Below are 23,191 nucleotides of genomic sequence, written 5' to 3'. Positions count from 1 at the left end.
GTTAGACCACGGATCCGGAGGGGAGAAATGTAGGCCAAACACCACAGTCAGGCACAACTCCTCAAAAACTAGGAAAGCACAAGGTTCTACCAAATGCGAGCTCACAAAGTCCAACACCAAAAAGAGTAAGTACCTGAATGTGACAGCGCGCACCTTACCCCGCCTTCCGGCCGCTGGAGTCTCCAACTCAGAGGTTTCCAGGGCGACTCGTGAGCAAATGCCCTCCGCAAACCTCCCTGCAGGTCTGACCCTCTGCTACCAGATGGGCTCAGTGAATACCTTACAGAGTTTCTAGAAGCTGCAGACACAGCCAGTGAAAATGAGTCTGCTTCATCACTGGGGGAGTGACTTTGCTGGCACTCGGGGGCCAGGGGAATGAGACACAAGACACCCATCCCGGGTTGCTGTGCTCTTCAAACGCGGGGTCAGCCAGGCTCCAGTGCCTCTACACTGTACTGTATGGGGTACACGGCACTTAGACGACAGGTGTAAAAAGGAACTTCATACACACACACATACATAGCCATAAACACACAAATCCTTTAACCAGCAATTACAATGCTGAGAATATCTACCTATCTATCTATCTAGTCTGTCTCTATCTACCTACCACCTATCTATCTATCCATCTATGTATCTATCTATCTAGTCTGTCTCTATCTACCTATCACCTATCTATCTATCTATCTAGTCTGTCTCTATGTACCTATCATCTATCTATGTATCTATCTATCTATGTATCTATCTAGTCTGTCTCTATCTACCTATCACCTATCTATCATCCACCTATCTAGATATCTATCTATCTATCATCTATGTATCTGTTTATCTATCTATGCACCCAGCTCTCCACCATTAAGTGAGCAGAGACCTATGTACAAGAACATCCATTTCAGCTTTGTTTACAATAAGAAAGAACTGCACACAATAACAGTGTGTGCCCAAAGAGGGTTTGGTTAAACCAACTATCGTCCCCACACGATGCAGCACCATGAAGCTTTTGGGGAAAATGCGATAACGCAGGTAAATTCTGGACAAGATAGACAACGTCCGTCCACACCGCTCACGTCTGCAGAATGAGACAAGAGTTGGGAACCGAGAGAAAGGGAACCTTACTTTTTATCATAAACCTTCCTGTGCTATTTAAGTTTCACTTTTTGCTTTTACTACGAGCATGTATTACTTTTTCTTCATTTATCACTTTTATAATTTAAAACTATTTCCTTTTTGCTTTTTTGGTTGAGCACAGATGATGTGGTAACAGGTCACGCTTGCTGCAATCCCGACTCCTACTTCCGCTTTCAGTGCCCACACTTTGCCAACTGTCTGGTCTTCCTGAACGGACCAGCTTCTCTGGAAGGATGGGGACGAGGGGGAGGGACCGCACCCGCGTGAAGACCTGCAGGGGAGGGAAGCCAGCCTGCGGTGCTCTCACTTCAGCGCAGGCTTTATCTCCCATGGAGGCGGAGGGCTCTGGGATGAACCAGAATAAAGACCCAAAGTCCAATCCCGGGTCTCAAGCCCAGGGAGCTGCCACCGGCCGCTGAATTTTTATTAACAGTTTACGCCACCTAGAATTTACTTCAGTCTACGTGTACACAAACGGGGTGGCTTAACCAACAGAAGTGCAATGTCCCGCGATTCTGGATGTGGCCAGTTCTGGACACCGGACGTCAGAGACAAGGTGTCCGTGATCCCAGGGCTGGTCCCTTTCGAGAGCTGTGAGGGGGACTCCATTCTACGCGTCCCTCCCAGCTCCTGGGGGTCTGCTGGCTGTCTCTGGCGTATAAGCACCACCCTGATCGCTGCCTGCACCTTTAGGGCTTTCTCCCTGTGTGGGTCCAAATGTGCCCTCTCTATAACGACACCAGTCCTACCAGCATGACTGTATCTAAACTTAACAAATGACACCTGCAACTACTCCATTTCCAAACAGAGTCACAGCCTGAGGTCCTGGGGGCTTTGGGACTTCCACATCTGAATTGCGGAGGGGGGTACAATTCCGTCCATAACAACACGCGATAAAGTGTAAGACCCTAAGTCAGCTCTTCCTCCAAATAGCTGATAAATTGCAGCACAATGAATTAGATCATGATGTCCTGTTTATGATGCTCTGATGCTCGTAGGTGCTGGGGTCTCTCTCTGGGTACCTGCTCCAGAGCACAGAAGTCTCCGCTGTTAAATCAAAATCACGTGGATTTCACGACAGCAGCTTTATAAGGTCAAAACCACCCTTTTGCAGGAGGAAACCAGTCGCACCCAGAGACCCAGAGGCCCAGAGGGCCTCTTCTAGGTTCACATAAAACTCAACCGCTCAGCAGCCTGGGACCCACGGATGGCCCCTCGCTGCCGGAGACCCCAGGCCCTCTGAGGCTGTCCTTGCTCTGACTGCTTTACCTCGGGGTTCTGCGTAAGTCACCTCTTAGAGGGCCCCTGCCTACTCTGGAATTCTGAGGTAGGAGTTTGTATTTCAAATTTTGTGAATCTTACACGCACTCCTAGTTGCAAATCGGGGTTCTGGCTGATTTGGTGGCTAAGACAATATAAAACTAGATTAAAACCAACGCTCCACCTATGAAAGTGGACTAGTATCTATGACAGAGAAAACAAGAGCACACAGCTGGCTAGTTCTGTAGACCTCTTTCAGGTACCTGAGACCTGGCCCTCTGGGCAGAGGGTCCCCAGGATGCCACCAGGGCCTTGGTCACAGCAGATGCGTAGCTGTTCTGGTCTCTGACAGAAACAGTCCACCTAGGGTAACAACTTCAGTGTCTACAGGAGCCGTTTGCCATTATGAGGGAAACACAGTTCAAGGATGGACATCAGGAAATCACATCAATACCCTACCGTCAGCTGATTCAGGATCCCATCTGGGCCCACAGGCCGCCCTCAGCTGCTGGGTCTCCTTGGTCTCCGTCAGCTGCACAGGTCCTCAGATTTGGCTGTCCCTGTGGTTTTGTACTCCGGGGTCTTCCATGACCTCAACACCTTTGAGGAGTCCTGACATTTGGCGGAAGGTCCTCGGTCCTGCCGGCGCCACAGAAGTGGGTCGTGTCCTTCTCGGGATGCCCCATTCCGGTGATGTCATCTGGGGACCCTTGACTGGTAAGGTGACCCCTGCCGGTCTCTCCACAACCCTGTTACTCCCTTGCCTTTGCTCTTCGAGTGGCTCCTGGGTCCTGGTGACGGGCCCCCGCCACGCTTCAAGCATCTCCTAGGCGGCCCTGCCTCCTCTGAGAATGGAATTCAGGAACTAAGACCCGAGGACAGGGTTGAACATATGTTTAAAGGAGGGACGCAGAGCTTCAAGTTGTCAGAGGGACACGGAAGCTACAGGAGGGCAAGAAATCACCGAGCGCTGCTGACCTGCTCAGATCCATCCAGCACCCACACCCACACCCACCCATCTCAGCTCCTGCTGTGTCCGCAGCCTACCTGGCTGTCCCCACGCCTGCCTGTCCAGCCCATAAAAATGCAACCTGTAGACGTTTTAAGGATGCCGGTGGGGGGAGGTGGTTGAGGGAGGGAAGGGCTGGGAGTTTGGGATGAGCAGGTGCAAACGATTACATACAGGATGGATAAACAACAGGGTCCTACCGCAGAGCACAGGGAACTCTATTCAACATCCTGTGATAAACCCTCGTGGAAAAGAATATGAAACAGAACGTATATACGTATAGAGCTGAACCACTTTGCTGCACACCAGTGCTGAACACAGAATTCTACATCAACTGTACTTCAATAAAAAAACAAAAAAGCAAACGTGCCTTGCCTTCCTGTAGCGACGCCTGGCAGGTTAGCTTTGCAGAGATGGGTCCTCACCGCACCTCCAGGCCCTGAGCCCAGGGTCCCCACTCCACCCCGTGTCCTTCCCGACCGGCTTCCCTCCCTCTTTCTGGAACACTCTCTGCTTCCAACCCAACGAACGGCTCATCGTCCTCCAGTCCCTGCTGGTTGGCTGGTGCCCCACGTCTGACCTGCTGGCGATTCCATGCCCCCGAGGACTGGCCGGCACTTGTCTCTCCCACCAGTTCCTGGGCCCCCGAGGGCAGTGTCCACATGGGGAAGCCGCTCAAATCGCACCGGGCAGCTGGCCCGTGAGATGGACACAGGCGGCGGAGGCTGCATTTCCTTGCTGGCCCCGTGCCGGGGACAAGGCGGGCAGCAGCCAGCCTCCAGGTGCGGGGTTTGGAGACGGGTGCTCGGGACCCTGCCGGTCACTGTCACTCAGATGCTCCCTCCTGGGGCCATCCTCCCAGACTGGAGACCATGTGGGGGAGGTAAGGGGGCTGTGCTGCAGGGCTGAGGAGACGGGGTGCACCCGAGCCCAGCGGCCTGAGTCAGGACGGGATCACCTGACCCCGTTCTCCACACCTAGGTCCACGCAGTGATCCACGCCCACAGCACTGCACGGGGACCAGCACAGGGGGCCTTCCTCGCAGCACATGGACCCGAAGCGCCTCCTCCTCCATTCTGTGGGCGCTGCAAGGCCACACACTGCTATCTATACTCCTGGAAAGCGCCGCAGAACAGCCAGAGACGGGCTAAGGCTGCCGTAGGGTCTGAAGGCCCGAGGCGAGGCATGTTCAACCACTGGGACAGGACAGGGCAGGACAGGACGGACAGGACAGGACAGGACAGGATGGACAGGACAGGACGGATAGGACGGATAGGACGGACAGGACAGGCGGTTCCTTCTTGTCCCTACCACAACCCTGGCCCCTGCGGTCCCTGCAGCCAGCAGCTGCCCACCTGCGTAGGGAGGGCCACCCCAGCTGGGGGACAGCAGGTTTCCAAAGCCAGCGTGTGCTGCCACGGGGGCCCCCAGGCCACTCTCACAGAGAGAATGTGGGAGGCCACAGGTGAGGGATCAGCGCTCAGAAGTTCTGAAACTCACGCGCCCCTGAACCGGGTGATGAGAATAAAGTGGCCTTCGCACACACACAGCGACACGCACGGGCTGTGGCTAGAAAGCTGGCTTCCAGGAAAGCACTGAAAACGTGACAAAACCTACCTACCTCACAGTGGCTCTGGGAAGCGACACCTACAGCACAGCCAACTGGAACCCACGCAAAGAGCCAGCCACGGCCAAGGGTCCAAGTGTGGCCCAAATACACACTCGTTAATAGTGTTTTCAGCAATTACAAATGCTCTTTGCAAAGACCACGGAGAAGAGGCACAGAAAACACTTGCCGGATATTCAACAAATAAAAACATTTATATAGTTATATCTGCTTTGATGTAAGCTTTTATATACAGAATGGATAAACAAGAAGGTCCTACTGTAGAGCACAGGGAACTCTATTCAGTATCCTGTGATAAACCCTAATGGAAAAGAATATGAAAGAAAAGAAGAGACAGGGACCGGAATGGAGATGGCGCTGTCTCTGTCCCTGTCACTGACCGTGGCCTGCATGAAGCCAGTGGCCCTAACATCCAAGGTCCCATCACAATAGCACTGTCGCCGCCTCGAGGGGGTGACGTCCCCACCGCAGGGCAGCTGTCACCCCGCCCTTCCCATGGAGCTGCTACACGTGACACTTCCATCTGTGTCTGTGCAGGGTTTCCTGATACAAATGAACCCCAAGAATCCAGGATTCCAGAAAGAGGGCAGCGAGAAATGCTGCTGCTTTGATTCACGAGCATCTCTGCTGTGGGATTACAACGAGGAAGCTATTCTGGGGTGAGGAAAAAATAAACTGCACTCGTCATTAGCATTGGGTTCTAAAATAAATTTACCAGCAGAGGTTGTTCACCCAGAACCTTTCTACACGGGGTCACATCTGTGTTCTCTTTTCCTAGAAATGCCGAGACTTGGCTGCACAGCAGTGAAAGGAGGGGATGTGGGTGGATGTTAACTGAATTCTCTCTCTGAAGACACTCAAAACGCCTGCACTTGGTTTCCTCCAGTGTTTCTTCCAATTTTTCTTTAAACATTTTTTATTACTCAAATTGCTTTTCCATCATGCTTCCTAAGACAGCGAGGTGAGAGGCCAAGAAAAGAAAGATAGAAAAGCTATGGAGAGAAAGAGGAGGCCAGACTCCATGCAGGCACTGGGCCACACAGGGAGGGTTACAACGGGGCTGCCCCATTGGGCCAGGGCACGGGCAGGCCGGCCGGGAGCAGCACAGAGACACAGAAAGGCCACAGCCAGCCGCGGGGACACGTATGTGGAAGGTTCTAGTTAGCGTTCTTTGTGATCCTGGAAAGGCACAGACTCAGCTTGGACCCAGCAGGTGGCAGGGATTTCACCAAAGCACGGAACCCCTTCAAACAAGACCCAGAGGTCTGACAGATGCTTTTCAACCTTGTGATTTCATGAAACACTTTATCTTAAACTGACAAAAAATGACATATTTATAGAGACCACAGAATGGAAGCAAAGTCCCTCTATGACCGTCCACAGGCTTTTACTAAAGCAAAGGTGTTCACGCTCCACGCACACGACACCTTCTGCAAGGGATGAACTGTGTCCGTCGGAAATGAGGGGGTTTAATCATGTGCATTCATGTCGGAACCGTTGGGGAGGGTAATCAGGCCAAAAGTTCATTTTCCTAAAGACATTTCAAGTCAAAGCAACAGCAGATTAGTTTGCCAAGGGAACTCATTTTTCTTGATCCAGCAAACTAGGCAGCCCTTTCTGAGACTGCGCACTGCCCCGGCCCGATTCTGCAGCAGGACCTGATCACAGACGCCCACGCTGGTCAAGACACACACTTAGATTTCTGGTAAAAGTATGGGGATTCTTCTTGTGAAGGACATAGATAATGTAAGTGCCCACTTTTCCAGTACTCCTGACAGCTACAGATACCAAGAGATACTCAATGCTGTCACAAAGGATCCCAAGTTTAAAGAATTTATATTTAAAAAGATATGGGGCTTCCCTGGTGGCGCAGTGGTTGAGAGTCCGCCTGCTGATGCAGGGGACACGGTTTCGTGCCCCGGTCCGGGAAGATCCCACATGCCGCGGAGCGGCTGGGCCCGTGAGCCATGGCCGCTGAGCCTGCGCGTCCGGAGCCTGTGCTCCGCAACGGGAGAGGCCGCAGCAGTGAGAGGCCCGTGTACCGCAAAAAAAAAAAAAAAAATTATCAAATGAACCAAATGTGGTTGTTTTAAAATTCATATAATACAATAAAAGAAACAGGAAACCCAAGAAGCCCGTGTCTAAGAGAGAGACCCTTGGACCTCACACAAGGCCAGGGACCACCCACCCCTCCAGGGGGACCCACAGAGGAGGAGGCATCACTGGGTTCAGGGCCCTGGCGACTTCCGAGGAGGGTCAGACCTGCCAGGCTATGACTGACGTGCACGCGGGGGTCGGACATGTGAGCAGGGGCAGCGCGGGTGCCAAAGGTGACAGCCGGGACCCACTCGGTGGGAGAGGCAGGACCCCAGCTCCAGGGGTGGGGGGATGCAGAGTGCGGGAGGCCTGAGAAGGTCAAGGGCAAGGTGGGCAAAGGTCAGCACAGTGTCCCCCACCATTCCATTCTCCCACGCTGGGTTTAAGCTGGAGAACCAGGATGCTTGTACAAAACTCAGCTATTCCCAGCCCCATGGCCCAGGCTCCCATAATATAAGAACTCAGGCTCGTGGCTCAAACAGACGCTTACTTCTCATGGTTCTGGAGGCTGGGAATCCAGGGTCAAAGTCCCACAAGGTCGGGTTCTGGAGAGGACCCTTGCTGGCTTGTCTGCAGCCGTGTTCTTGCTGTGTCCTCACGGGTGTGGAAGAGCTTTGGTCTCTTCTGCGCTCTTCTGAGGGCACTAATCCCACCACGGGCACCCCACCCCATTACCTCATTTAAACCCACCCACCTCCCTAGGCCTGAACCTAAGGCCATCACAGTGGGGTCAGGGCTTGAACAGAGGAATTCTCCAGGGACACAGGCGTGCAACCCACAGGTCACCCAGACCACGCAGACTTGGTAGGCTCAAACGAGCCCAGGATGCCTCTCCCATAGCATTTGGCAAGGACATGGCCACAGGGTGGACACAAACCCAAGGCAGACTTGGCATGGCCTGCCCAGAGGCATCTGCACCCTCTGGATGCCTCATGTGGAGGACGCGGGAAGACGGATGGCACCGTCACATCACATCACAGCGGCTGCAGACTCACACCTGCCCACAGCTGCTCACGCCTGCCAACTCCTGACCACTCCCGCTCACACCTGCCCACTCCCTCTCACACCTGCCCACACCTGCCCACTCCCACCCACACCTGATGACTCCTGCTCACACCTGCCCACTCCTGCCCACTCCGGCTCACGCCTGCCCATGCCTGACCACACCTGCCCACTGAGCAGCTGTCAAGTGGTCACAGAGGAAGAAAGCCAGAGCACAGTGGAGGAGGCCCTGACTCATCTGAGGGGATCTAGACCACTTTGCGCAACAAGGGTTCTCCTTTCAAGTGGCTGCTTGAATCTTTCACGCCTTCCGCCGCCCTGACTAGTGAATACAGAGGCTTCCGATGACCCCCTGCGCCCAGCTCCTTCCAGACGGCTTACGCTTTCCTCTTTCCCACTTGGCCTCGTCCTTCCAGTGCACGAGGCGGCGTTAGGTGGGCCCCATGTGTCCAGCACACTGTGTCCATGTTTATTCCCTGCCAGAGCTCCTGACTGGACGCTGTTCCCACTGCTTCCTCTGACTTTGCAGGAAGAGCAGGTTTCTCTTGCCCTCAGGTAAGTGGCAAAGGAGGGGCCCCCGCCCCCGTCACAGTCACTGAGACCGGACGGGCAGCTTTGAGGCTGCCAGGCATCGCTACCAGCAGCACCAACAAAACATGCATTCAGGAGCTCAGAACCCAGTCTGGTCAAGAAACATCCCTTTGAGCCAGTTAGCAAACAACAAAAACCACGAAGTTTGTACGCCTAGGGCTAACTGTGGAACATCCTTCCTGGTCACTGGTCCCAGAGGGCGGGGGAATCTTGGTGACAGAAATTCAGGCACCAATGCAACATTCTTGTGGGGGAACTAGCTCTGATCCCAAGAAAAACAGCAGGCAAAATCCCTGGGTTTCCTGATTCTGCTTACAGAGTTGTACAGTCCACGGGGTGGAGGCCGGGTTTCTTGCCAGCCACCGCGAGAGCCGGATAATATGTTCATGGGCTTATTTTAGGACGGGTAATGCTGTAAACAACCTCGGTGCCCAACCCACAGACAGCTTGTCTAGACCCTTATTTGAAGCAGAAGGTCACCAGGCAGGCAGACATCCCAGACGGACTGCAGGCATGTGATGAGGGCTGCAGCCCGGCAGGCACTGGCCGCGGAAAGGGACCCTGACCTCACCTCCGAGTGCTGACACGGGGACTGCGCAGCCCGCTTGCGAGGCATGAGGTCAGAAGGCAGCAGCTCTCGGGGGCGGGCGAGCCTCAGGAGAAGCGACTCCGCCATAAGAGTGCAGACCCCGTGTGGTGCAGGGGACGGGTATGCAGAGAAAGAGGATGTTGAGGACAGCAAGGGTGGAAAAGTGCAGAAGACAGTGGCTCTGCCAGAAAAGGCAAGGAGGCTTCTGAGATACACTCACTGAAAAGGAAGAACGCCAAGGGCCCAGGAAGACCCAGTTTAGTGGCTTAAGATCAGAGGGGCCAGCTCCACCGCCCACACCGGGAACCCCACCAGCTCCACCGCCCACACCGGGAACCCCACCAGCTCCACCGCCCACACCGGGACACCACCAGCTCCACCGCCCACACCGGGACACCCACCAGCTCCACCGCCCACACCGGGACACCCACCAGCTCCACCGCCCACACCAGCCCCCACCAGCTCCACCACTCACAGCTGGGCCTCAGTTTCCCAAATGCAGACTAGATGTACCACTTGTACCGAACTCTCAGGTTTGTTTTGAAAAGTAAATGTTATTTATATAAACAAACATATAAACCACATAGAATGTTTTCGTCATCTTTGCTGTTACTATTGGTAGTGTCAGCGCTACACCCCACTGTGGCCATCACCGGGTCCCCCTCCCAAGCCTGCAGCCCACCCCGGGCCAGGCCCTGCCAGCCAGGAGGGATGGAACTGCCAGCCCACCCTTCTGACAAGGGGATGACTGGCGATTGGACCACGGATGACTCAGGGACGCTCTGCCGGTCTCCTCCCCTGGGGACAATGTGTGCATCACAGGCACCTCACGGTCTTACTTTAAGGCAGGAACTGCTGGTTTAAAAGTTGGCTGTCACCTTCTGGGTCAAGTCAAGATCCTTCTGCCCTGAGCACATCCTATTCAAAGTCAGGACTGTTACACACTGTTCAATTACCCTCTCGTCCAGGTGCCCGGGGAAGCCCGGGTTTAATGCCTCATCGATCCAGACGAAGATGACGGTGGTGACATTTTTTTCAGAGAACTAAAATTCATCTTTCAGCACCAAATGATCAGCACTATTATTCTTTTACCATGTTTATAAGACTCTTTCCATAACATATAAACATCTAAAACACCCTAAATGCTGTTCCTAAATCATTCCTAAGTGGCATCTTGGCCAGTGAAGTCAAGAGCCTTGCCAGGCAGCAAGGCTGGTAGCGACAGGAGCAAAGAGAAAAGACCACCCGGTTCCCCTCCCTCCTTCCCACGGCCGCGAGCCAGCTCGTCCGTCCTAACCCCGCACGCGGGCAGCCTGGCGCTCCAACCAGGGGTGGCTCACCTGCTTTGCGGCCGCTGGGCCGGGAGGTACGGAGCCCGGCGTGAGCGCAGGGGGGCTCCCGGGGCCGCAGAGCTCGGGGAAGGGGTTGGGGATGGCCGGCAGAGACGACGTCCTCAACTGCTGGTCCCCCTGGTGCAGGCGCCTGCAGGAGAGACAACGCCCGTCAGAAGCCGCCGTGCGCTCAGGACCCAGGCGGCCCACGTCTGGGAATCGGCCTGGAAACCCGAGGGAGGGACCTGGATGAACGTCTGGACACCTGTGTCCACACCGCACTGCTCACAACCGTCCAAAGGCGGGAGCAACCAGTGGCCCACTGTCCCAGGCACGATGACAGCGTGTGGTGTGAACATGCAGCGGGGCATCACTCAGCCTGCACGGGGAAGGGGGCTCTGACTCGAGCTACGACACGGATGAACCGTGAGGACGGCACTGCAGCGGGGCACCTGCAGCGGTCACATCCAGAGACAGAAACAGAGTGCAGGGCCAGGGGTCGGGGACAGGGGGTCACTGTCCAGTGGGGATAGGGTTTCAGATGTGCAAGATGTGCAAGTCCTGCAGATATAAGACAGAGAGGAAAGAAAGGAGGGCCCTTCCTATAACCGCTGGGCCACGTGCCCAGGAGCTTACTTGGACTGTTAACAGACCCCACTCCTCCGTAACAGCCTCCTGGTGACAGAAAACCCAGGGGACGCATGAGTCCTTTGTCAAACAGAGCGAGAGGGGAGGAGGTGCAGCCATGCTCACCTTCAGGACCTCCTGGCCCCAAAGGACTGCTAAGCAGTGACTCACCGGAGAATGTTTGACTTTCTTTTGAATTACTGCACAAGAGGCTGACTTTCTGATATCCTAGCTTCACAGAAGTTCACAAAGCTTCTCTATTTAGGAGGCAGTCTTGAGCATTTTAAAAGTCCTGGTTTTTAGGGCAGTGAAATGACTCCACACAATACTATAAGGCTGGATGCACGTCATCACACACGTGTCCGAACCACAGAACACACACCATCACGACCCAGCCCAAGTGTGCAGCAGGGGCTCTGGGTTTTAACGATGGTGCTGCGGGTCATCGGTTACAACAAGGGTGCCGCCCCGGCGGGGTGTTGATGGAGGGGGATGCGGAGCACGTGGGAAACCTCTGCAGCTGCCTCTTGAGTTTGCTATGAACCCAAAACGGCTCTTAAAAATAAAATCTTTTAAAAAAAAAAAAAGGTGCTAATTGAAAGAGGCCAGACACAGGAGGTCACAGATGATAGGATTCCATTTGTCAGAAACATGCAGACCAGATCAATCCACAGCACAGAACACAGATGGATGGTTGCCAAGGTCTGTGGGGAGGGGAAAGCGGTGGCGGGGGGCCTGCTCAGTGGGTGGGAGGTTCCTCTGGCTGTAGGTGGGGGTGCTCAGGAACTAGACAGGGTGAGGGTGGCGCTGCACAGCCCTGGGAGTGTCCTAACCGCCACCCAACACACACTGTGAAGTGATTCATCTACGCTGTGCAAATCTCAATACACTATTTTAAACACTGAAAGACAAAGTGCTTTTAGCGGTGCACAAGTATCACCCAAAGCCAAACCAAGGTATATCAGACAAAGCCGAAGAGCCCCATGGGAGAGGCCCGTGGCCAAAGGGAACTTCCCTCCACAAGAGACACGGGAGGCGGGGTCAGGGACCGGGAGGGTGGGGCCACACTCCTCCACCTGTCCAGGTGCGAGCGCGCGCCCTTCACCTGTCGCCCCTCTACTGGTCCAGTTGCTGCTCTGAACCCACTCTCTTCAGACGTGGGACAATCTCTGGGAAGTCCTCGGCAGGGCAGACCTGCTCCTTGGGCCCCTCGCCTGGGTCTGCATCTGGGGTCCCCACTCACCAGGTATGGGCCAAGTCACCACCCCCAGTGCCTGTTTCCTTACCTGGGAACTGAGGGTCACCACGCCAGCACCTAGTAAGGCTGCAGTGACCGTTCCATCAGCTACTATATGAGGACCCAACAGACTTATACACAGGAGGTGCTCAGCAAACACAGGAAATCCTCAGCAGACCCATTTACAAAATGAGTCTTTGGGGATCCTATATTGGTTGTCCCATTTTTTTTAAACGCACCTGAAGATAAGAAACGATATGACAACGTGAGAGAATGTCTCTGAGAAGAGGCTGGGCCCGGGACCGGTGTCCGCTCTCTGGAGGCAGCGAGCCTCCTGCCCTCTGCCCATCAAACCCTGGGATTCAGTACCCGCAGCCCCTGGGCAGAGGGACAAGTATGGCCAGGACTCCAGACTCAAGGGTCCTGGACAACTAACTGGCAGGGAACCAGGCCTTCCTGCACCCCCGTTCTCTGCCTGGTCCAGCCTCGTGCACCGTCACTGTGGCTGCCATTCCCTCCCCCCGGGGCCTCCCCGAGGCCACCACGGATGGGTGGCCAACACACTCCAGACCCAGAGAAGCTTGCAGGAGCTCAGAACACAGGGGTGACGGTCCAGGGAGCAAACTGGTACATACACTGGAGGATGGATGTGACAAAGGGCCGGATGCCGAGAAGCAGTGACCCCAGGCCACCCCGGCTGCTGCACCCCACCTGCAGACACTCGGTCCCCACCCCCCCGAGTCAGAGCTGGCAAGAGGGTCATCTGGCTGCAGAAGACACAGGATGTCGGGCTGGAAAGAAGGCTCACAGAAGTTTCCAGAAGCACAGCGAACACTCCATCCCCACAAGGAAAGGAGATTCCCAAGAAGACGCTCCAGCCCGACAGACGTCCCAGCCACAGCACACTGCACACCCTCCCCCGAGAAAGCCCAGGGAGGCAGGTGTCAGTCACCCCCTCAGCCTCCCTCACCTGAAAACCTGCCAGAGCCAACGCGGGCCCGGGGTGGGGACCGCGGAGAGCCCGTCTGCTGGATTTCACAAGGGCCTCCACCCAGAAGGTCTCCCATCGTCCCCATACACAACCACTGCCCCGACTTCCCCCACCCCCGGGCAGAGATAGAGCCGAAGTGCCCCCAGCATCCTGTCCCCCACCCCCCAAATCCACGAGCCGGCAAGCCCCATCCACCCCCCATCCCCGGTCAGGACAGTGCCACTCTAGGCTGGTCCCTGAAACAGCTTCCAAATCCCCCCATCCCGACCCCAGGCTGCCAGAACGACCCACCGAAACCAAATCCAAGCCTCACTCACCTGCTCAAACCCTCCCCCCGTGTCTCCCCTTGGAGCGGCTCCCGAAGGCCTCTGGACCTGGCCCTACCTGTTGGGATCTCTTTTCTAACCCTCTCTGTGGAGGTCTGACAGACACAGAAAGCCGTGCGTATTCAACGTCCACAACTGGACGAGCTTAGCGAGAAGAACACGCTGTGACCCGTCACCACAGCCTGGCCGTAAACATCCTCCAATGTTCACGCCCACCCTCCTCACTTATTTATTATTGTTATTTTGTGTGTGCGTGTGTGTGATGAGAACACGTCACACGAGCCCTGGCCCTGTAGCAAGGTCCTCAACACGCAGCACAGCGCTGCTAACTCAGGCCACGCTGCACGGCACGCCGGCAGGCCTCGTCCACCAGGTTAAACTGACCCTCCGACCGGCACCTCCCATCCGGCCCCCGGCCCCCAGCAACCCTCTCCACTCCCCGCCTCCATGCTCCTGACGCTTTCAGGTTCCTCGTGGGAGTGGAATCACGTAGTCACTGTCCTTCTCCGTGGGTCCTATTTACTCGGCACACTGTCCGTGCTGTCCGGCAATGGGTGAACGGATGGAGAAAGCGTGATACGTACACGTGGCTCGTGCATACACACACTCGGCCGTAAAAAAGGGGATCCGGCCGCTTCCGACACCAGGGCTCATCTCTCCTGCTCACGAGGTCCCTTCCCCCATCCTTCCGCTCCTCACCCTTCAACGCCCAGTTCAGAGGTCTGCTTCCTCCAGGGAGCCCTCCTCCACTCCCCGCCTCTCCACGGAGGCTGAGCCTCCTCCACCTGGCCCCCGGGGCAACGGGATCAGGGGTCTGAGGCTGCACGTTTCTGACCAGCCCCTGGTCCCCAGCCCCGCTCTGGGCAGTGAGGCCGGGGAGCCCTCCGTGGACTGCCTGGCCGTTTGTTCATTTATTCCAGGGCGGTCTCCTCTGACGGGGTTTCTGCACATCCCACCGACCTGGCACAGAGCAGGTGCTCATATCATGTAAGTGCCCTGAACTGAACCAGGTACCAGCAGGTACCCCGGTGGCCCTGCTGGACAGGGGGAAGGAAGGCGCCCACCAAGCTGAGCCCGGCGCCGTGGTCCCGAGACCCACCCCTCGCTCCTGAGGGGGAGGCCAGGGCCCACCTGACGGCGAGGATGTGCATGGGCTGGGACCGTTGCAGCCTCTGCCGCGGGGCCACCTGCCCCTGCAGGGGCCTCGCTCCGGGGGGCCGGCCGCGGGGATGCTGGCCATTATGCAGGAGGGGCGCCGTCTCCGCGGCCGCGCACAGGCTCTCCAGGGATGCATCCATGTCGTTCACCAGCGTCTCCAGGTCCACGTCGTCCTCTGTGCGTCGAAAGGGAGAGAAAGACAAATGTCAGCAGCAGCGAGGGGCCGTGGCCAGGTTCCAAGACTCACACCGTCTTTAATACGATGTGAGGGTGGAGGACGGTAACTGAAACAAGCACCCATATCTATGAGGAACCATGTGTGTCCTATGTATTGCTATCTGTCGATACTCCAGAAGCAATCCAGTAATCTCAGCCCATCTGCCTTTCCCATCTGTACGGGAGACCCTCTCGGGGCATCTGCTGGGGTGCAGGGGGCCACACACAGCCTGAGCCCCGACCTCAGCTGGCCCATCGCAGGGGCCCAAGGAGCCCTAAGGAGGCCAGTCAGGCCTTCTCCCTTCCCCGAAATTCCAGAAGAGAAGCAGACAGACAGGAACGGAGCAGCACCCGACCCTGATCCCAGCCTCACTCGTCTGCGAAGGCCACGAGATGGGCCGCAGCCGCGGCAGCCGGGCCCCGAGGGTTGCTGCTGGTGAGACCCGCACCTGCAGGCCGCTGGGTGCCCACGAGCCAGAGGGAGGCTGCCTCACACGAGAAGGCCCGAGGCCGAGGCAGAGAGAGGACGACAGGAAACGCCAGAAAGAGAGATGGGTAGGTTTATGTGTCGGTGTGGCTGAAGCCGGTCAACCACCATTCTAGATGTTTCCGTGTCTCGTCCAAGAGAGACGGGAACAACGGGGGCCCCGGAAAGGGGGGCGGCGGCTGTTCCCGGGTCTGCAGCCTGCGGCCCCGCAGACGTGGACGTGGACTCACGACTGTGCGAGTCGACTCCTCACAATAGCCAGCCCCAAACACACGCACACCCCGTGGGTTCAGTTCTGGAGGTCCGTCCCTTTCTCACAACACGGCCGACGTGACTGAGGCTGCCTCTCACGAGTAGGTCACATGGCACCCAATTCACAGTCTATCTGCTCCCCCGGAGCCCAGGGGACACCCAGGGGACAAACCAGAGCTTAGCGCCCAAGACAGCCAGGCCTCGCCCCACCCGAGGTGAGCGGCCCCTGAGGGGCAGGAGAGCACCTGCTGCCCACCCCCCCATCCTGCGCCTGCCGGTCCGGGGCCCAAGCCACAGGCCCGGGTCTCCATCCCTCCGGGTCTGCAGCTTTCGCTGGAGCTCACAGGGGTGCCAGGCCGGCAGGCGGGCGTGAGCAATCAGTGAGTCCCCACCTTCTCTGTAACAGAGCCTGGCGCAGGGCACACACTTGGTCGATGTTATTTATTTGCTCTATTTCATTCATTCCTGACAAAACACTGCAGAGTGATGCCTATTAACCTGGTTTACCAGCCAAGGAAGTCGGTCCAGGGTAGTCAGGTAACTGGCCCCAGGTCACACCAGCAGTCAGCAGGGAACCTGGCATCTGGAAACAAGTTTTGCAGCTGCCAACGTGCGCTCACCAGGTACGCACTCCCTCCGTGAGCTCACGGAACTTTCTGGAACACTGACCTCCCTGCCCCTCCCGCTCCCCCCACAAGTGTCTCCGAAGCCTCTGCTTTGTTCAGCCTCCCTGTCTCACGAGGCAGCAGGAAACAAAACAGAAGAAGAACAAAAGCCAGCCGAGAAGGCACGGAAGCCGCAGGGGGCAGGGGGCGGGTCGGCGGCGATGTTTAGGATCAGGGAGTCTCCGGTCGGGTGCGGGGGGTGGAGTGCAGGTACGGAGAGATCCAGGAAGAGGCAGGAAGACCCCAGAACACCCCTCCCCCAAGGCCCCTTGACCCTCCAGGCAGTGGTGCCCACAAGAGAGGTCTGGGGAGCGTCTGGACCAGACGAGAGACGTTACAGTCTGCAGGCAGGCCCTGAGGAGGACGGACAGACAGACAGACACACGGATGGCCCGGGGTGGGGGGGAGGGGGGAGGTGGAGAAGGACGGGCGGCTGCTAATCGCAGCGATGAGAGTGCAGTCCTGCTGGAGCCAAGGACAGAGGCCCAGGCAGGGTGGGTGGGGCGGAACCCGGGAAGAAGCGGGGTGTTTGGGGGGGCGGTTGTGCAGAGACCCCGGCAACGGGGGAGAGGGCGGAGCCCCGCACCTCCAGGCCTTGCGGGGAGAAGGAGCCGAAAGATGCTGCTACCGCTCAGGTTCCGCGTTGTCCAGTATTAAGTAAACTTAATTAACTTGATTAACATTAACATTTGCAGAACGCAAAGCCCACTGTCTTCCTGGCTCTCCCCCGGCTTTAGAAACCAAACAGGAATAGCGCTCTCGCTCTCTGACAGATTTCAGCCAAGAAAATAAAAGGTCCTATCGCCTCAGGTGGATTTTCCTTCCAGTCATTTCTTCCCTACGCATCTCTGAAAGCCCTTGGCTGTGCCCACGGGGGCAGGCCTCTGTGTCTCCTGTCCTTTTCTTTCTGTTCCTTCTCCCGCCAGCCAGGTCCTTCCTGGGCCACCCCGCGCTGCACTCAGGTCACTGTGCTTTCAGGAACACAGAGTGATTCTGACATCATTCAAAGGAAATACAAAGGCAAACTGGACGTAAGCTGGTAAATATAAAGGTAAAAGGTGTAGGTGCAATGCACGCCCTGAAGTGCTTTAACTCTCCTCTGAGGTGGGTTATTGATAAAACCACTTTCTACGCTAATACATTTAATGGTGAACCTGTTAGAGCCAGGTTAGTCATTTAACATTCACTTGGTAGGTTAGAATTTTCATAAATCAACTCCAACCACTATATTGGCATGTTGCAAACTTGCCTATTTTCCACAGCCCTTAGAGCAAGAATAGAGACTAAAATACCCTAATCTAGGAGAAACTTTAAAAACTTCCTGTGGGGTCAGTTAGCATTTTGTCTGTTTGGATAATAACATCACTTAGCGTTGTCTGATTTTACTTAAACTTTGTTAAATTCTAATAAAGACTGATCATCAGGACTTCCCTGGTGGCACAGTGGTTGAGAGTCCGCCTGCCGATGCAGGGGACGCGGGTTCGTGCCCCGGACCGGGAAGATCCCACATGCCGTGGAGCGGCTGGGCCCGGGAGCCATGGCCGCTGAGCCTGCGCGTCCGGAGCCTGTGCTCCGCAACGGGAGAGGCCACAACAGTGAGAGGCCCGCGTACCGCAAAAAAAATAAATAAATAAAAAATAAAGACTGATAATTAAATCTTCCTAACCAGGGTTTTAAAGGGTTGATTCTAAAGAGGACGCCTCTCCACATGCAATGGCACTTTAAAAAAACTTACTACACTGAGATTTTGCTGGAATGACATTCAGTTGTTTCGAATGTTCCATGAGCCAGTCCACTGTGGAGCAAGGCTGCCCTGTGTCTCTCCTACACGTGTGGCCGTCTGCACGAATCCACGTGGATCGGTGCTCACCCATGTGAGGAAGCCTCCCTGCAGCGTCGTGCAAGTGGCAGAATCAAACACCAGGGCATTAACAAAGCAGAGGCTTCTGGAAAGGACTGTTAAGTTTAAGTGTCTATAGCTGCTACCTTGAGGCCAAAGTATCTGCCGTGAGCCGGTACCTCTGAAAGGAGTCCTTGCAAGGGGGAAGGGAAACAATTCTATACGTGACGTTCCACTCCAGACAGATTTGGGAGGGTATATTTACTGGACAAATGTAGGTCAAACAACATGGTTGTAAATCAAGTTATTAATAGTTATTTTCCTTCCTTAAATAACCCAGTCCTAAGCTGGTCAGAGACTTGTGTCCCAAACGCCTGAGTCGTTCATAGGATCCCCAAATCACAGGTGTATCTGGTCTCACTGTCATCTTTAGCAAAGGAGGCTTGCTGAGGTCTAAAATGAGGACAAATTCAGTGAAACACATTCATGTTTGGATTACTCCGGGAGAATGTCTTCCAGAAGCCAAGCCAGGAAGAGGGCAGGCTACAGGCAGAGAAGAGAGAGTGAGTCACAGGAGGGCCTGACTGGCACCGCCTCCTGCCACCACCACCCCCCGCCCCGCGCCGCACCCCACTCGCTCCACTGCCCCCTGCTTGGTTCACGGCGCCCTCTAGTGGCTTCTTTAATTAGATAGTAAAGATGACACTGGATCCGCTTTATGAAACTATTTTGGCACCTTAAAGAAACGTTACTTGCACCACGTGTGCGCCAGATGCATCCTTCCTGTCCTTTCTTTACGGACCCACGGAAGCCTCTCCCCCGTCTCCCCCCATTTTCACGTCTGAGGCGCACGCTGAAGTAACAGAGAGCTGGCACGGCAGGGCACCGACTTCCTTACAAGGCTCAAACCCTAGAGGGTGATAAAGTCTTAAGTAAGAGGAGATTTGTCCCTGAGAAGAAAAAAATAGATGGCATTTGTAAGGCTGTGGTAAGAGAAGTATATATTTTCATCTTCCTCCATGGCTCCTGGCACAGGGCTCCTAAAATCCTTGTCATTTCCTGACACGAGTTAAGGGGACCATCTTCGTTATAATATCTGGCCCTTTTCTGTTGCTGTTCCTGAAATAGCTCCCGAGCTACTAGTAAAGGTGAAAGAAGTGTGTTTTGTTCATCATAACAAGCCCCTTGCGACTAGGTCTGAATTTATGGGAATGAGGTGATTTCTGGAAAGCCCCCAGATAAGCACTTGATAGAGACTGGCTGCCAGGGGAACCAGCTGTGTGATCAGAGGCTGGGACTTTGAGCCCCACCCCCGAGCTCCAGGGAGGCCAACTGCAAATGGCCAGTGATTTCATCCATCATGCCTGTATGATGAAGCCTCTATAAACCCTAAAAGAGTGGGCCTTGAGAGCTTCCAGGTCGGTGAGCAGGTGCGAGTGCTGGGAGGGTGACCCCGAGGGCAGGAAGCTCCACCTCGCCTCCCCGGGTACCTTGCCCTCTGCATCTCTTCGTCTGGCTGTTCTTGAGTTGTACCCTTGACAACAAACTGGTAATCTAGTGAGTAAACAGTCTTGCTGAGTTCTGTGGGCTGCTCCAATAAATGATCAAACCAGGTACGTAGCATCAGAATTGAACTAAATTGTAGGACAACTAGCTGGGGTGGGAGAATTACTTGGAGTAATTTTAAGAACAAAAGTATTCAGGGAGTTTTCTTGACAGCACAAGACCTGAAAATTCCCCAGCACGTGTGCAAAGGCCAAAGTTCTCACACATTTCTACCTGGACAGGAACTAAAGGCCCAGCCTGCAAAAGCACTTTCAACCTAAACCATGTTCCCTGGGCAAGCTTTTTTTGTTGACCTCTAAGCAGTTAAAACCTTGTACAAATATAACTCAACACGCTACTGAAATACCTTTTTGCAGCACACCAATTCATCTTCAATCCTCATGTATTCTAGTCACGTGTCTTTAATTTTTAGTATGTAGAGGTGCTTGGACATAAGTAAGCAGAATAAGAAAATGAAGTATTACACCATTAGAGTAGTCTTTTCTGTTCTGATTCATGATATTTAAAGATACTCAGCCAATATAAAAGCAAATCGCCTAACCCCAACCCCAAATAAAAACACAAATGCAGCCCCCAAATCCTGTCATTAAACAAACAAACAAACAAAACCAATGCTTTATTTCAGTGGTTACCTGGGCAGGCAGGACATAAAAACCCTCAGAATTAGTCTGTCTGGCATATGCACAGAAGTACATACACAGCATTGGAGAGATTCACAACTCCTGATGTTTTCCATGTTTACAAGAGAAATGTTCCCCCAACATGCGGGAAAACTAGCGTCCTTTCCCGTCTACCACCACAGACAACAGTAATTGCCAAGTTCAATGTCTATTAAGTTGAGAAATACAGGTCAACAAAATGATTAATTAAACAACCTGTAAGAATTTGCGTGGTTTTTTTTTTTTCATTAGGACCATATATACATTTGAAAAAGTGCTGCCTACACTTTTTGGGCAGCTGTGGCGCTCAGAGGACACCCCCGCTCCCAGGATCCACAGGCCATGTGGGTGGAACCACCACCCAGAGCACAGTCAGGGTGAGCTGGTGACATGAAACTGGCCAAATACGCACACACACCCTGGGACCAATCCAGTTAGACAAAGTGAACATTAAAACAACCCTCCCAATCTGCTGATTCTGGGCAATCTGTGCCTTGCCTTGTGTCAATGGCTGGTAGCCTGATTATTTTTCTTGGAATGCCTTTCCTTCTGCTAATCCAGATGCAGGACTGTGCCCTCAGACAGGGAACGTGTGTATTCAGTTAGTCGTGTGTCCAGTTCCTGGACAGCTCTGGCACTTCCTTCTGTTCTTTAGGAACTGCATCCAGAACCCCTCCCTGGAGCATCCCACAGCATCCCACAGAGCCAGCATCCTACCAGGCAGCCCTGTCGATAACACAGAGTACGCAGACCACAGACGTTCTGCCTTCACGACATCTGCAACCTGTGTTCCTCAAAGCCACATCTAGGTCTACATGTTCTGTCTAAAGAAGCACCACCCCGTATGACTGCTTAAGGGTCTACAGCTGTGACTGAGCACAATCAGGACAGGATTTAGACACAAACCCTTGTCTACAACCACACAGATGAGAAAGGCTGTGGGCACTGCTTAGAGGTTTGTGCATTTTATGTTAGGGTTGTTGTACCACAATTAAAAAAATAATAATAATAGTGAGAGCATTTTTTAAATTGGAATGTTTAACATCCTCAAATACATTCACTTAAGGTCTTCTCCTGGCTCATCTACTGGGGTGCCTTTAAGAAGCCCTCAACCCTAAACCTGCCTGCCTGGAACCAATGCCACGGGCTCGGACCTCACGGGCAGGGCGTCCTGGGCTGCCCCACCCTCCCCAGAGCCCACTCCAGGGGACGCCCTGCCCACCCGTCGGCCTCAAGCCCCATCCCTCTGGCGGACAGGTGCCCCCCGCCGAGTCTGCACACCTGGGGTCCTCAATCATCCCCAGCACGAGCACCAGCCCCCCGCCACTGCTCTCTGCCTGCACACGTGTGGCTTCCTCCACCAGCAGAAAGAAACAGTATAGACGTCACTCCTGTCAGTCATCCCAGGGTTGGGCTCCTGGGGTCAGTGCAGGTGGTCCAGGGTGACAAGTGGGGACAGGAGTTTAGTGTGGAAAAGAGTCAAGGGTCCTTCCCAGAAAAGAAGTATCTCATCGAAGCAATGCATGCAAGAACCTAGGCAAGAGGTAAAACAAGATTCAGGAGGTGCCTAGGCCGTGGAGGCTGAGGGTCACGGGGGGACCCCTGGGGCTGGCTTCTTGGGTGACCGGCCAAGGACGCCCAGGCAGACTGGCTCGTGAAGGCCCAGGACTCCCGAGTTACACGAGACATGAATTCCTCTTCCCAGCGAACATGAACTTTTAGTGCACACGTGTATGCTTCTGCACCAACGCCGTGGAAGGCAACAGGTAGGTATTCGACCACACCTGTGTGCATCCTCCCGTAAGGGGTTCATGTTTCGATGGCTTGTGCAGGGCCTGGCCGTCAGCGGAGGCTGAACGAACGGACCCGCAGAAACCCAGCCAGCCGGCATCCTCTCCCAGCCCTGCCAACCACCCTTCCCCCGTCTCCCCGGAGCAGCTGGAAGGGCCCGGATGCTGACTGCAGTGACCCTCAGGGAGGAAGCTGCAGGTCTCACCACCGGGTCTGTGACAGCCCAGGAGGCTGCAACACACGGAGGGCAGGACGCGGCACGACCTCCCGGGCAGATCAGAGTCAAATGCAGACATTCTAGCAGCCTGAGGAGCCAGCTCCACCACCACAGCAGACAAGCAAAACAGTGATGAATGATGAATCACTCTGGACTCTGATTCCCGTGAGAGGTACTTGTTCAATCTAGTCTTGAGAGAAAGCTGAAGAATAATTCTATCCAAAAGACAAATAAAGAAAACGAGGAAAGCTACGCATTCCACTCAGTGATCCCATTCACTGAAATTCAAGAACTGGCACAAGAGAAAAGAGCATAAGTTTCCCCCTTTCTTGGAGTTTTATCCTGTCACACTGTTGCCAGGAAAGACCTGGATATCACATAAGTTTCTTTCAGGTCTTTAAGACCGTTTGTTGTCTGCACCTTGGAGCACAATTTTCCACGACCAAAAAGTTAAAAACTGCCAACCAAGGACCAAGGACCCGAGCTACAGATTGCAGAAAAAACTACAGACTCTGTTGTGTAATC

The 23,191-nt window shown here is 54.6% G+C and overlaps 1 protein-coding gene across 1 annotated transcript in view; it reads right to left on the bottom strand.

Annotated features, from left to right (window-relative positions):
• GRB10 (growth factor receptor bound protein 10) overlaps positions 1 to 23,191 on the bottom strand; it is a gene marked incomplete at its 5' end in the record, with an annotated part of 169,571 nt that overhangs the window by 53,605 nt on the left and 92,775 nt on the right. The window contains 2 exons of the mRNA XM_079711239.1: positions 10,644 to 10,785; positions 14,947 to 15,148. Coding sequence (XP_079567365.1) covers positions 10,644 to 10,785; positions 14,947 to 15,148 — 344 coding nt within the window. The remainder of the gene's footprint in view (positions 1 to 10,643; positions 10,786 to 14,946; positions 15,149 to 23,191) is intronic.

This window comes from Hyperoodon ampullatus, assembly GCF_949752795.1.
Source record: "Hyperoodon ampullatus genome assembly, chromosome: 9".
In the NCBI taxonomy this organism is placed as follows: Eukaryota; Metazoa; Chordata; class Mammalia; order Artiodactyla; family Ziphiidae; genus Hyperoodon; species Hyperoodon ampullatus.
This window is presented reverse-complemented; position numbering and strand designations above follow the sequence as displayed.